The sequence below is a fragment of the Larimichthys crocea genome, chromosome XVIII (assembly GCF_000972845.2).
Source record: "Larimichthys crocea isolate SSNF chromosome XVIII, L_crocea_2.0, whole genome shotgun sequence".
Taxonomy (NCBI): Eukaryota; Metazoa; Chordata; class Actinopteri; family Sciaenidae; genus Larimichthys; species Larimichthys crocea.
In genome coordinates this window covers 9,013,676-9,029,202 of record NC_040028.1, presented here as the reverse complement: position 1 = coordinate 9,029,202, position 15,527 = coordinate 9,013,676, and the positions used below count along the sequence as shown (strand labels likewise).

Genomic DNA, 15,527 nt, shown 5'->3' with positions numbered 1-15,527 from the left:
TAACATTTAAAATGAGTATTTTCTGTATAGAAAAACATTTATCAGTTTGAACATTAAATAACATCTTTGCAGTGTATTTATTAAATATAAAGTTGAATATAGTTTGACAAGGATTTGTAAACAGGAAAGGAAATGAACTTGAAATTCAAGCACTGTATTGACGGGTGTGTTTATGTAAGGCCACATGAGAGTTGACAGACAAAAAATATTTTTGGAGCATTTCTATGGTTGTTTTACAACCACTTTACCCTTATAACATGCTAAAGGTTTTCATAGGATTATATTTTTTTGCACACCTAGTAGTCGTTTCATTTTAAGATAAGACTATTTAACCGAGGCAGGTCTTCTTACCATGTGCGTGAGGTTAACGGTTCTGTTTACACACTGTTCCCTACATGAACATACAGAAGCCATCCTGGAATACAAACCAGATTTTCCAGTTCTGGCTCTGGCACACCCAGTTCACCTGTATTTTGTCCCAGAAACCAGACACCATAGGTCACTGAGTCATGAAAGAACATCACTGTCACTGATGACAGACTTGTTCAGAATTCACCCACTACCAGTAAGTGAGAGAAAGACGAATTACCGAATATCCCAGTGGGGTAAAATACAGAAAGTTTGTATTTACCGTTCATCATTAAGTAAAAGGTGAAACAGGAGACAAGTACCTGTCAATGGGTGTAACATATTACCGGTATTTTAGTTTGTTCTCTCCCTTTTTCAGGTGGGAGCTTTCCACCTAATTAAAAGCCATTGTTTCCTTTTTCATGTGATATATATTAATTTTAATATCATAATAATGATACATAATGAATGCCAAGGCTTGTCATCTCAACATTGTAACAGTTCCATTTGATAAATTGAATTCCCGCTCTTAAATATAAATTAATTTATTTATCTCTCCCATCGGCATGCAGATCAAAAATAAAATACATAATGGCTCAATAATCTCTCTGAAGAGAATCTCTCTCTGCTACGTTAAATTATAGTTTGTGCTGAGAAGAAAAGATAAAAAAGACAGATATATCTTAAAATGCTCCTACTGTATAAAAAAATAAGTGGTTTTTAACTAGAGCTCCTGAGCTCTAGAGATGAGACTTAGAAAAAAAAAAAAAAAAAGCTGAAATATCGGTGTTGCTGATCTAGCAGTGGCAGAGACAGTGGTCTTCCCTTGTTTGTGACCTCTGTCAAATGACAGTGAAGGTCTCCAATAAGCAGCAGTGTTGGTGAGTAGCACTCACTGAACTGTCTCTTCCAATAGCAGTGGCCTCACATCCTCTTGAAAGAAACAAGTGCCTCAAATACCAATTCTGGCCTTTCCTCCTAATTGTTTTCTATGCTCTGCTGAATCCATCTTCACTGGCGCTCTGTTCAACAGCAAAAAGTGCAGTACCATAACCTTCACTTTAATGGTACTTGAATCCAACATTGCTTACCACCCAACAGGTAAGTGAGACTTTTCAAAGTAAAACCTTCTTTGGAATGACCGTTGTGGTAAAAATGCATATGTCTTATAAGCAGCATCTCCAGGGAGGGCAGCAGCAGCAGCATAGCTGTCGAAGTGGGTTCTTCTTCTTGTATCTGGCTGCCAACTTGAACTTCTCATTAGATGTAGCCACATAATCCTGTGTCCTCTCCACATTGGTCTGGATGTGTTCAATGTAGGCTCCTTGTTCTTCCACCAGCATGAAAATGTCCATGAACAGGTCCCTCAGCTCCTTCATATTGCTCTCCAGGCTCAACAACTCCTGTTGGTGGTGAAGGATAATAGGATTAATATTGCAGATATGAGAAACATTAGTCAGAGGCTGGAGGTGGTTGAAGAGAGAACCAGAAGGCTTAGGAGACACTGTGGAGGCAGATTTATGCAGCATGACCTGGGAACTGAAATTACATGAACATCGCCTTTTTATACTTTTGTTGTTCCTCCAGGCTCTGGCATATATTATCCCAAGGAGTTCATTTTAATCAACGTTTTCTGAGCCTAGAAAGTAGTGCCAATATTCCCTCTTCCTCAGCTTGACCCTAGAAAAAATATTTTCAATTTTTTATTCTATTTATTTCCATTCCTACTACTTTATTTGTGTCAGTCAGATAGTGTAATATGTGAGACATGCCATCATCGAATGTTTCAGATGAGAGTGAAGTGCAACATTCTCATCCATCCATGAGTTCTATGCATCCATGCTATTAGACAAATGCCAATGTAATGAGTGCAATTTGTAAACAGAATAAATAGCTGTTAGGATTGAGGTGCATGTGTGGATTAACCAAATAAGCATCAACTGGGGTTATTTAGGTTGAATAAGGCATTTGTGGCAAACTTGTGGCACTGAAGGGTGTTGATTTTTCAACCTTTGATTTTCTATAATATTTAGTGACTAGTTGGATATATTTAAGCTTTCAGACAAGAGACTCCCAGCTATAGCTATCATTATAAAAAAACAAAAAAACACTAACCTTCATATTTAAGTTTAACATTATAATGCACAATACCCTATAATTCTCTAATAGTGAATTAACCTTAATCTCCTTGTGCTCCAGAAATTCTGCCTACCATTCTCCGACCACATCCAGGTCAGTCTTGGTGCAGAAAGCACCTCCTTGCCACCACCACTCTGCACCTTCCTGGAAATCCTCACTGCATCCCATCCTGCACTCCTACATCTTCTCCGGTTCAGTAAACTGCTTGAGCTGATTGTAGTTTCAGGCTTTTGTTATTTGAGTCTGCAACCGTTCAACCTGACAATATTATCGGTCATTTTCCATACCTTGTGTCGCTGTTCAATCTCAGATAGTTGCGACCGTGTGATTCTGGCATCATTCAGCAGGTTCTCATTGAAGACCTCCCATTTTCCTGTGGCCACCATCTCATTCACCTCTTCCTCCGTCACGTCCCTTCCCGATACCTCCAGCTGCCGAATAATGAAGTGCTTACAACGGTCCTGCTTGGTCAGCAGTCCTTCATTATACTGCAGCATTACCTGGACATAATTACAGCAAAAATAGAGAAGAGGGGGAGGGGAAAGGAAAAAAAAAATTATTATTATAATAATTTAAAAATAATAAAAAATAAATTAGCCAGGCAAAAGTGATTCCTTCTGGCTAATTCTGGCACAAACCAAAATTTAATAAGTCTTAATATGCATTTCTTTTCATGACCTGACTATATCTTTGTCTGTTTACAATGAGAATGGCAAGGCCTCAAAACACTTTTCATTTTAAAATACATCATATCTGTTGTGACAACTTTGACCTGCTTTATCCTGTTTCAAACCATGAATACATTTTTATTATTATTCCCCTAGCAGAGTAATAGCATCATCTTGCCGACCTGCTGAAATTTGCGGTACAGTGCTGCATGCTGGGAGCGTTGTATTCTTGTTGTAACAGCAGTGGGTCCCTGCAGGTCCTCTGTCCTTTGGACCTGTTTTGAAAGGGCATCTAAGCGTCGGTGGAGGCTTTCAGCCTGGAGCTTGATATCCCGGGTTATGCTGCTCTCCTTTTTCATCACGCTGAAACGACGCATTGTTGCCACCAGGGTCCTTTGCTGCTGGGTGAACTTAAGGACCTGTTTGTATTTGAGATAAATAAATAAAAATAAAAATAAAAATCTGTGCTCAGCATCACTTCTGACTGAAATGCAACCAGAAACTGCATGATGGTACAATTTTAATATCCTATTCTTGTAGTCAAGTTTGGAGTTTTAATGCCATTAAAACTGCAATTAAAACAAGAGTGCTTTAACACTTCAAATACATTTCCAAAATAATTAAAGAAATTATTAAAAGCAAAAGCAGTGGTTAATAAGGTTAATAAATAGACCTGTAATTCATTAATAAATGTATACTCCAAACCACAAAACAACCCTCCAAACAAATTACCTCTATATCCAGCACCGTGATATCATCTCGGATTTGCTGAGCCTCAGACAGAAAATTCTCAATGATTGGCTCCTCCTCGAATACCACAGCCTGTGGCGTTATGACCTCGACCGCCACAGAGTCATCATTATCACCCTCCGCTGAGAAAGGGCTGTTATTCTCACTTTCTGCCTCAGAAAAGTCTCTAGCCTTCAGCTGCAGCTCCTCCAAACGGTCCCTCATTGTGGAAAAGCCCTCACTGAAGCTGGCTCATCAGTGCACAAAAGTTTTTATTGTGCGTAGAGTTCTTGTCTGATGGGAGGAGACTGAAAAGAAGATAACATGACACTTTAATGATTCCTGTCAGTGAAATGGATTGTTACAGCTGATAACAACAAGAATAAATCAGAGAGACTGGAATATGTTGATATTAAAACAGAAGATCAAAATGAATATATTAATTTGGAAGGAGAGGGTGAAGCCATGGGTGCAATCAGCAACTGATGGACCTTTAATTTTTTAACTTAGCAATGAAGTTGATATATAAACTCTGAAAACAGGGTTGGTTGAAGTAAAGCTACAATTGCAATTGCAAAGGAAACCATTGATTTACAAATTACTACAGTTCACTTTAGTTCAACCAGATGTACTGACGTACAGGACTAGTTCACTTTAGTTCAACCAGATGTACTGACGTACAGGACTGCGTACTTTGGTGTGTCCAGTGTAAATCAAAGCCAGATCGGTGTTTGTTTACATGACTATAAATTCATTTGTCCGGATATGAGCATAACTGATGAACCATATCTGCACTCTGCTGAACACCGAGATGTATTTTTAACCGTATGAGAAACAACATGAGACGAACGAGCAGAAAGTTTATCTGCGTCATCAGTCAAATTGACTCGGGTTCCATTTCCCATGAGAACTGAGTGGGTTGTTTGTTGTTCAAAAACACACTCAGCAAAAAGATGAGTCGAAAATATACCAGGCTGTCTCACATTTTAAACCATGCCAAGCAAAGGAAAAGTGACCTTGATAAACATGAGAAACAGACAATATGTCAGATCTGATTGTTTTTTGTTGTTTCTTTTTTGTTTTTAAATAAAAAAAAAGATATCTTCACGACAATAGCTGAATATTAAACATATTTCGGTCCTAACACCAGCATGTTATCTGCCAAAGTAAACAAGGTGCTTATGATTAAAACCTGATATCCTAAATGCCTTCAACCACAAATTCCACTACACTTAAAGGGGCATACCATACCAATTCAAAACTGCTTTAGTAACATAAGGATTTGGATTTTAAAGGCCTTAAACATAATCTTTTTGAAGCACATGATTGTGTCGGGGGAGTGTTTGGCTGCTGAGAAGTGGAGCATTTCAAATCAGAGACTATCCCATTTCTGGATAGATTTCAAACAGGAAAAACCCTATTTTGTGTGTGTGTGTGTGTGTGTGTGTGTGTGTGTGTGTGTGTGTGTGTGTGTGTGTGTGTGTGTGTGTGTGTAAGAGAGGGAGAAAGGACGCTTTAACTGTTACAAATTTCTCAGAACTCAAAGAATCTAAAAGTATCTTTTGTCTTTTTGGCTGAACTCTTTCCTTTTCCTCTCTCTCTCTCTCTCTCTCTCTCTCTCTCTCTCTCTCTCTCTCTCTCACTCACTCGCTCTCTCTCTCTCTCTTTCTCCCTACCTGCCCGACCCAGAAGAGCCGATTAAAAAAATTGTTCAAAGGATTTGGGAGCACATTCTCCCGTGTTTATTCTAAAAACCTGGAAGAAGTGGAGCAGAGTTCACAAATAACTAGCCTCTCTTTCTGTGATTGAACGTTTTGTTCTCTAAAACAAGCCAATATTTTCTCGCTGCTGCCCATCTGCTCCTTTGTCTGTGTTTCTGAAGGAGATGTTATGTTCTTCTTATTCTTTTATCTCCATGCAGGTGGAACAGTGGGAGTGTTGTATTTTGTCGCAGGAAATACAATTGCGCTATGCATGCTGGTCCTTTAACTTTACCAAAGAGAATAAGTTCTGTTTAAGGTGTTCTAAAAGTTCCAAGGTATTATTCCTGCTTTGCTCACACCTTTATGTTCAGGCAACACATTCTACATACTATGATAAACAAATAGCAAACAACATAGAAAAACTACAAAAAAAGGCTATATGAGCATATGAGTGTAGGTACTTTTACACACATTTACAGTAGAAAACGTTCAATCTGAATTGAGGATTTTACCTTAATGTTATTAGTATTCCATCACAGGCTGCTGAGTATTTCCATTCAGAGTTAACCAGGTTTGTAATCCAAGACAAGCTCACACATTCTTTAATATCATCATGTCATGTCCAGATCTCTTTACATTCACCTGACGCTCATCAGCTGTGACTTGGAACAGTTACACTCACAAGCAGGGAAAGTTTTTTAAGAAGTCTGGCTGAGTCAGTTTCAAGCACCTCCCCTATTTTGGAGATAGGCCTGATATAAGCCAATAGGAGAAGGAGCAGACTGGAGGGTTATTTACTTATCCAAAGAAATGAAAGGTGACGTGATTAAGTAATGGGTAGGGAGACACGCACAGGGAGCTCACACACTCTACCCTCTGGCTCATTCCTAGAGAAGAGCAAATAGAAGTGTATTGTGTACATTGCAAAAGCCAAACAATGGGGAATGTGGTTAGGGTGTCAACCAGAGCGTTGGGTTTCTGATCTACAAAGTTCATTTCTGTGAGGTGTCTGGGTTCATGGGGTAAAACCCTCTTAGTCTGGGGGTATTGTACTCCATAGGCTCCAGTGACTCCACTGAGTACTTTTGACAGATTTCTACTGACAAGCTCTCTAACACCCAGGCGCCTTTTTTCAACATGGTAAGGGACGGAGTCACTCTTTGCTATGCGGCATAACATGCTGTGCAAAGCTGTTTGAAGTACAGCGTCAGAGGGAGAGAGGAGAGACAAGTTTCGAGGATGAGAGGAGTTAGTCGGGGACAAGAGTTCAGCCTTTCGTCACTTGAAACTTTGGAGGCTGGTTGCAGAGTTTCTGTAATTTTTCCTCCCTACTGTGGGGTGAACCCCATAACTTCAAAATATAGTTACAGCATTGTAAGTGTGTTGGCCAGTTGTTGCATGGTAGGGTATACTTAAAGTAAAGGATCAGCTATTTTATGAGTTTTATGTTGTTTATGTTTTGTTTTTCTTAGTTTTTTTGTTATTTTCAATTGATTCAAAATAGTCTCATAACCTACAGGTCATTTAACTAAAGTTTGACCAAAACTGGATTAATGAAGTTTGCTCTTGACAATGTCACTAGCAACAAATAATTTCCAGTGTGTGGTGGTGTGCTGCTTCAGTAAAAAATTAAAAGCACATTAACCATATGATGACTATGCAGAATGCTGTTGGTAAAGTTTTATCTCGGTGGCACCAGATGCTACTCTATGTCTGTAATAATGCAGCAGCAGTGTGTTAACTGTGAGTTATCTATCCCTGATGGCAAGATATTATGACAACAAAGCAAAACTGGTTTTCGGAGTGTCAGAATCCACCTTTATCAGCATCAAGGGAACAAGCTAACTGTATTGTAAATGAACCTTTCCTGTAGTCGTTCCTTTTTTTTTTTTTTCATGATTCTCTACTTGGCATCACTGATTAAGGAGAATAGGTTGAATAGGATTTGCTCACACACACACTCCCACTCTGTCATAATGACAACCTCCTCAGACCTTGAGGCAAAGTGGATCTCATCTCAACATTTCTTAATTGTTCCTTCCTCCGTGTGTAGAATTTAGAGAGGCTTTGACAGAGCCACTGGAAAAGAAATATCAACCAAGTGTTTGTTTGCCAAAGGCAGAAGCCTCTCAGGTGTGTTTCCTCAGTGGCTGTAACCTGGCTGCAGTGCAATTTGTGCTAAAAAGCCCCAAAAAAGATCTTGGATGGAGAAAATAGGCAGCATTGACTAAAGCCTCCACAGGGAATTAGAGGTGGGTGAACCTTCTAAACAAACCTAACTTTAGGTTAAGTCACAGCTGTCTGTGGCAAATATCTTGTTTATGTCACTTACTGTATGTTGTTTATGAAGACTACATTATTTTAACTGTCAAATGTTAACAGCAACTGGTCCCGACTGGAAAACACCCACCGAAAACATATTCATAATCGGTTCAACGGGTGCAACTTGTATCCTTGGCTTTACGTTGCAGATTGTTCAGGTTGTCTTTACCAGTTCCACTGAAGAAGGTAGGATCTGTAAGCAGTGTCTTTGGACTCCTGTGCCAAAAAGAGATACAGTATATCTACATCTGCCTCTCCTTTAGTTTCCAGCTATATTGGGGAGCTGGTTTCATTTATAGAAAGACTTTAATATATATACTAATATATACTAAATATGCTACCTGCTCAACACCTAATGGCATACACACAAAGTTAGTGACATGCTAGTATGTGGAAAATCTGTGGAACTAAAGAACCGAATATGTCCATTGGGAGTTTGGGAGTGAAACACAAAGCAGAGCTAAAAGGAGAGTGAGCACTGGACTTAGAGGTGGGCGATATATAGGCAAGTACTTGCTAATATGTAAATACACATACAGTGCAAAGTGATGTGGTGTTCACCTCAAATACACTCAATTTAAAAGAGGGTGTCAAGTTGTCTGTCAAACAGAGTTTTCTTCACAGTATAGCTGTTGGAGGACTCTGGGTATTACTGTAATTGAAGGGATGTCATAAGCAGTGCTTTGATATTCTACAATGTAAGGTCCAGAGAGAGAAAGAGACAGAGAGAATGAGGGGGAAGTAAGACAACAACTCCCAAACAGCCTCTCAGCCACAGCCTTGAGAGTGATACTTAAAGAATGCAGGGAGAAAATATGTAGCGTTTTCTCCCTGAGGGGAAAAAGGAAGGATTAGATGTAACTGATATGGCATTGGAGGCCAATATTATAATGACACAGTGATTCTCTTAGACTGAACAATATCTTCAGTATGTTTGAAGTTGACCTATTCCACGTCATAATTCAAAGTTGGACAGCAAAAAAGTAAAAGTGTTGGCCACAGTGTTTCTTCTCAGTGTCTCCTGAAATCAACAGTTTTATCACTGTAGGCTGTTTAAGTTCTCTACCGACTTAACTGAATGATGATAAATGATGAAATGAGATCAGATTTCATTCAGGGACATCCCAAAAGCAAAATCTTTCTAAAACCAATTAACAAAGTAGACTATAAAATACCTATTTACACACCTAGACTTAGAGGAACTCCTGTTCATAGTATAAACATGAAATAGCTGCAGTCACAGAGGAACCTCCATCATACCATACAAGGATGGCATGACAGGGCAATATCCGACTTTTTACAAAAGACCCGTATCAGCTGATATACGGGGTCTTACATCAGGAGAAAATAAGGAAAGGAGAAAGAGAAGATAAATGGGTAAGGGTAGAGGGACAGTCAGAGGGGCAAGGATAATGAGGTCAAAACCATCGTCATTAAGCCAATCAGAAAGATTGATGCTGAGGTCCGTGGCCTTGCCTACTAAAATGAGGCAATCAGAGATCTGGATATTAAATGTTCCTTCTGAGCACTGTGTGAGATTGTGCCCATGGTCATTTTAAGTTTAATTTACAGTTGAGCAGCATAGTTTTTAATTGCTAATCCTGCCAAACTTTGAGTGTTATAGAAGAACTACAAATCACAGGATGTTAACCTTTTTACCTACATTATATCAACTCAACATCATGGGCCAGATACAGAGATATACTATGTGGTGGGTAAACCATGTTTCAAGCCAATGAAAAGAATGTTAAAATAACAGAGAAATTAAGTGTTTAAATCAACCTACATTTTCTTCAAAGCCACTACACTGTTTTATTGCGTTGGTTGAGATCCGATCAAACGTTAGTTGCCGTGGGTCAAGGCAGTGGTTAACCAGCAATAACCATTGTTCTGCGAGGTAAAATGAAGTTTTTTGCCAACAAAGTTTAGTGGCTTTGGAGAGAGCAATATACTGTATGCTTAAATTTCCCACAGGACAGTGAGAAAACATGATAAAAATATTCTAATAAAATCATTCTCAAATAGAGAATCATATTCTCATTCCGATATTTCCATGATATTTAATGTTCTCCTAACTCCTCTATTGATGTTGCCTTGGTTGCCTTTTTTTTTTTCTTAATAAGGATAACAGAAATTAAACAATGACTAACTATCCATTCAAATATAGTAATACACATACCTTACTTATACCGATAGACACAGGTATGTTGCAATAATAATAGTTGCTAACATAATAAATGCATACTAATACAGCTAAGGCATATAAGCTAAAGGTGGATGATTTGGCTGTCTACCAGGTTGCAATAACGTTACAATATAATATAGATAATAAGTGAAAAAAGTATGTAAAGTTATATACTTACCTCCTTAGGTCTGCTGATAATCCACATCTTTGCCGATTTTTATTTACCATGGAGGCAGAAGAAGTGGGACAGCTAACATGGCGGCAGTCAGCACCGCGTATTTTGAGCTTCAAAGCGGTTCTTCGGAAACCTGTGGGTAACGTTGCGCACATGCTGTCCATTCTTTATACTGTTACTGGGCAGCATCCATATCCAGGAATTTTCTTTTTAGGAAGTGGAGATGTGTGGAGGTCCATCATTATTATATATGTCATTGCTCCCAACAGCCAATATTAGAGTGTAAACAGGACAAATGCCACAACAATCAAGTACAAATGTTTGTAAAGGTAAACATAACACTCCTCAAGGGGAAAGACTTCTGTTTAACCACCATCACAAGGCTGTTTGGAGAAGTGAATGATGGAATACAGGTGGCTGAATGTGGCCTTAGCATAGCAGAGGTCATAGCACACTGTCAGTCACCCCCAAACACTGTCAGCTGTCTTCAATTGTGTATTCTAGTCACAAAGTCTCCCTGCTGAGGATGCTCTGAATGAGAAAAAGACTTATGAAATATGACAGAAAATGCAATCCCAGATATCGGTTTCATTACAAAGGATTATTGTTATTATGGACTTGAGCTTGGAGAGCTTAAGGACTACTAGTTTACAATCGCTGCAGTTAATTAATTGTATTAATCTTCTATTCCACATTTAAATCAGTCTCTACTTTTGTTAAATGGCTGCAATAAAAAACAGCAGGCTTTTATCCTCTCCTGAGAGCCACACAATCAACAGTGTATGGCTTTAGACTCTCATCCTCTTTTTAAGCAAGCACTTCAAACACGGGTCATTTCACCCTCTAGTGTCATGAGGCTGTTATATCATCCTCTGGCCGGTGTAGCAAAAAAAAGGAAGGTACATTGCTAGAAGCCACACTGCAGGAATATTATACAGTTATTCTGTGTACAGCAGATTGGACAGAATGGCACATAACCCAGTTTACTTACTTTCTCAACTGTCTGGTTACAGCCAGACTATACCGACACCCACAGACTGGTGTTTTCTTTATTTAATGCTTCTTTTTGACCCAAGGAAGGACCAAGGTGTTACAGTTACTTAGTAACCTATATTACCTGCAGCAATAATGTTTCATATATACAGTATCAGTATGCAGTAACTAAAGACATCTCATAATAAGATATAATTTGTGGAATCTGAGCGGGGATTTGCTTAATTTTAGCTTTAATTTCTTCTTTTTGTTTGCCTCCAAACATTGTGTCCATCAATTCAGTCATGCATTCTCTTATTATTTCTGCATCTGTTTACCCAAAATCCACGGCACTTTAAGTGAACACTTTGTGTTCACAAGTGAGTTGCTTTGTGTTGTTGTGTCATAGATGTGACAAGAATCCTGCCTACAGCTTGATATGACGATTTCAGTGCATTCGTTTCTGTTGTTCTTTACCCTTTTTAAATTTTGAGAAACCTCAGCTGGCAAAGTGTCAATATGCGAACCGCTCCAAAAATTTAAGGTAAAAGTTGTGCTCGCAGCGCGACCCAGTAACAGGCTGTATCGTTGTGTATCTTTGGCATGGGGACAAGTTCTGATACACACGTGTTGAACCAACCAAAACCCATAGTGAAGAAATAACAGTTTGGGGGCCACAAATAGGTTGCCGGTGGGCCGGATGCGGCCCAGGGGCCACTTATTCGGTACCGCTGGACTAGATTGTCTGCAGTATCCAATATGCTTGAGCAATATAAAAAACATTGCCACCCATGCTCTTTTTTATTTTATTAGCAGAGTTTCGGGAACTACACCTCAATATGCCACTTCCAATACCATCCTAACCCTCTCCTCCTCTTTTGTTCTCGTATTCTGCACCCTTTTTCCCTACCCCATATCTTTCTCCTTTACCTACTCTCCATGGGCTCCTCAGGGGGTCTGTTGTGCCTGGGTGCTACAATGGATTCCCCACCAAGGTTTTCTCCAAAACACTGCAACAGGCCAAAGAAGTACAGGAGTCCACGCTTCACTCAATCTTTTTATTTTGTTAAAAAATCTTCTAAATCTATCTTGTTGATTGTGTGGTCCTTACTAGTGAATGGAAGATGAAGATCTCCATGTAATTCAATTATATTTCATGCACGGTTACAAAGATTCAAAATCTACCAAATGCTATTGTATCCAAGATACATGCACCTTTCCAACCTTGAGCCTAAGTAACAGTTACTCTAATGCATGCAGTGCATTCTGAAGGACATCCGTATGACGGTAAACTAGTTGTTGATAGATCCTGGATGGACTAACAAGCTTAGTGTCCACCTGAAGAGAGGAGCAAACACATTTAGTCAGGACAAATAGACAGTGGAGGCCAGCTCAGTGTGTATGTGTGTACGTGTGTATGCATGGCTATGTAAGGGTATGTGTGTATGGTTCCCTTTAATACTCTCTCTCTCTCCCAGTTGGCTCGCAGGGATTTAACTGAATGAATTAAGCAAACATCAGCTATAGAAACAGGTCCATTTCTGTAAATAAACATTTATCCTTTCGGATATGGTAGATCTAAGCCTTGATAAAACATAGTTAACGTGGCTACGTGAGAGATGAGGTATTTATCCTGGTGATTGTAATGTATGTATGCTCAGTGTGTTGCAAAAATTCAAATAGGGGATTCAAATTCTGCCATGACTGAATTAATGTACTAAATTTAGACATTTGCAACTGTAATGCAATGTATTAAAATTCAAATGTAATGTAAGTAAATACAGAAAGTTAGAGGAAATGTGTACGGTATATTTCCACTGACTTCTGGGAAATACAAAGACAATAGAGAGGTGCTTTTTGTGGGCAAGCTGAGGTTGCTTTATTGGACAGGCGATTTAACAGGCGATCAGTAACCAGGAGAATAATTTGCTATATCTGAAATCAAATTACCATACAATAAAAAACATAGTTGAAATTAAAAGTTTGATTTAGCCCTTATTTCTACACAGGGGAGGATGAAGAATATGCTGGGAAAAGGAGGGGTTGGAGGGGTCGAAGGGGTTAAAAATGCAGCAGAATAGTTGGTATATCTCACAGGTTGAAAAAGTCCATGTGCATACATGTGCTAGTGAAAACATGCCATACTATCGATCAGGTCTACAAACTGCATCATATCCATCATTGTAGAGGTGGGCAGTATTGACACATGGGTTACGTGTGTGTGTGTATGTGTGTATGTGTGTGTGTGTGTGTACATACTGCATTTATCTCTTGAGTCTCTAACATCTATAAAGAAAAACAAGTCACACCATTTCATCAATTATCAGAAATGCCACATCTGAGATTGGCTGTTGTTACCTGCCATTTCCCCATCTCCAGGGCACGGTAATTGTCATTGTCGAGGTGAAGCAGCGATGTTCTTCAGATCCTCACCATGACAATGGCTTTGGTTTTGACAGGTGGCTGACAGGGTGGAGGAGGAAGGGGGGAGGTGTTGCTGCACAAGCTAGTTCAGCTTTAGACCACACGCCCCCAGTTCCTCAACACACACATACACATACATGCACATGACACTTACAATGACTTGTCTACCGCCAGCAGGCCACTACTAATCGAGATGGAAGAGCACTGTGGCAGATCGAAATGCCTGCAGATGACAAGGTGGAAATGGATTGGTTCCTGTGCCCTTGTCGTGTTGCTCCATCTGCACCAAACAGAGAGGAAGACAGATGGATACCATGGCAGAAGGTTGGGTGGTACAGACAGACAGGTAGGAGAAGGCAGACAGAGATTCATTTAAATTACATTTTTAAAAAATGTTGAATTGTAATTAAAAAAATAAATAAATCTGCTAGTAGACCCCACATGTTATATACACTAGCATATTTTCTGTGATTGGAAACTCTCACAATCTACTACAGTTGAGTGGCTTGTTGGGTGAAAACAGAGCCAGTGCATTGGAAGTACCACTTCTTACAGCATGTAATCACACTTCCCTATTGAGGTTAGGCACTGAGTGTCTGCTATGAATCCAGTATGTACAGGCAAAGGATTAAGACTTTGGCACTGGAAGGATTCGGGTTTCAGTTTGTAGTCAGATTTGTATTGAGCTATGATGTTTACATTTTAAACTTGCAAAAGTCGTGTAGAGGCCACATCAGAAGCCCAGATTAAACCTTGGCCATTGCCCCCAAAGGCTAAATTGTTTGCCAATGATAGCCAAAAGATTCTGAGATTGGCAGATGGGTGGCATTAGTGAAAGAAGAAAATTCACATATCTGCCCATCTCCTTTACCATTAGCCTCATGAGCCTCGAGTAACTGTCCCAGATAATTCCTACAGACTACCAAGCGACTGCAGGAGGGGAATTAAATATACCTTTGTCATACCAACCAGTTGATTGTCATCATTCGTCATGTCATCACAGCAGACAATCCCCTGTCTAGGGAGAGTAAAGAGGAATGCTTCATAGCTGGTAATCAAAGCAAACTCAAGTTTATTGCAGTTCTTCCAGTGGTGGACAATATTGTATTGTATTGTCTAATAAAGGCTCTTCTTTGGAGCACATGCCCATTCATGCAGTCACATGCAGTGGTTACCACTTTCCTTATATGAGGTGTGTAAAATAAATTTAATAAAGACTCATGTACACAACGGACTTGATTCAAAGTCTACAGAAACAAAATAAAACGCACTAAAACGGTCTGGGTTAGTTCCTCTACTGTTCCAACACTCACCAATTATGGCTCAACATGTTGTTGCTGCCTCTCTGATGCCACTCACTGCTTGGTGCCTTTCCGGACCCGGCCTGTCCTCGCCGTGTCTTCATTGTTCCCCGAGCCAGAGTCATGGGGCAGTAATGAACCCATTGAGTCTTGCCAAAGGAAGAAGTAAAGAAAATGCAGATATGAAACTCACACTTTATTGTAAGTTTCAGCCTTACAAGAGAGAAGCCTTCAAGAATGAAGACTAAGTGGTTGGCTAGACAAATGTACATCCAAGTGCCGCACTTCCAAAGAGCAGCACACAGCTGCTATCCTGAGCTTTACAATGGGAAGCATATTAAGTGTCACTCACGTAGGGCTGCCAGGACGGCAAACCAACGCCGCCACTGAATGTGACATCACATCATGTCATGTTCCGTCAGTTTTGAGATGGAAAAGTGTCCCAGATTGGTCAGTGATTTTTTATTTTTTATTTTTTCTACCATGATTACGATACCGCAGAGGAAAGTCACGAAGTGTCATTCACTCTGAAAGCTCCCACCTGGAAACACCGGCAGACTT

General features: G+C 39.6%; 1 protein-coding gene across 1 annotated transcript; it reads right to left on the bottom strand.

Annotated features, from left to right (window-relative positions):
• Window positions 1–253: 253 nt before the first annotated feature.
• Window positions 254–6,253, bottom strand: stx19 (syntaxin 19). The gene is made up of 5 exons (XM_010730477.3): window positions 6,100–6,253; window positions 3,888–4,192; window positions 3,338–3,574; window positions 2,775–2,987; window positions 254–1,751 (listed from the first exon to the last, which is right to left on the bottom strand). The coding sequence occupies exons 2-5, from the start codon at window positions 4,107–4,109 to the stop codon at window positions 1,515–1,517; spliced, it is 909 nt and encodes a 302-aa protein (XP_010728779.1). The 5' UTR covers window positions 4,110–4,192; window positions 6,100–6,253; the 3' UTR covers window positions 254–1,514.
• Between the last annotated feature and the right edge of the window lie 9,274 nt (window positions 6,254–15,527).

Excerpts from the sequence above, each read along its gene's own strand:
- stx19 (XM_010730477.3), bottom strand. The coding sequence starts at position 4,109 with ATGAGGGACCGTTTGGAGGAGCTGCAGCTGAAGGCTAGAGACTTTTCT. Across the intron at positions 3,575-3,887 it reads TCACGGTGCTGGATATAGAG|GTCCTTAAGTTCACCCAGCA; the intron begins GTAATTTGTTTG and ends AAATACAAACAG. Across the intron at positions 1,752-2,774 it reads AGATTGAACAGCGACACAAG|GAGTTGTTGAGCCTGGAGAG; the intron begins GTATGGAAAATG and ends CACCACCAACAG.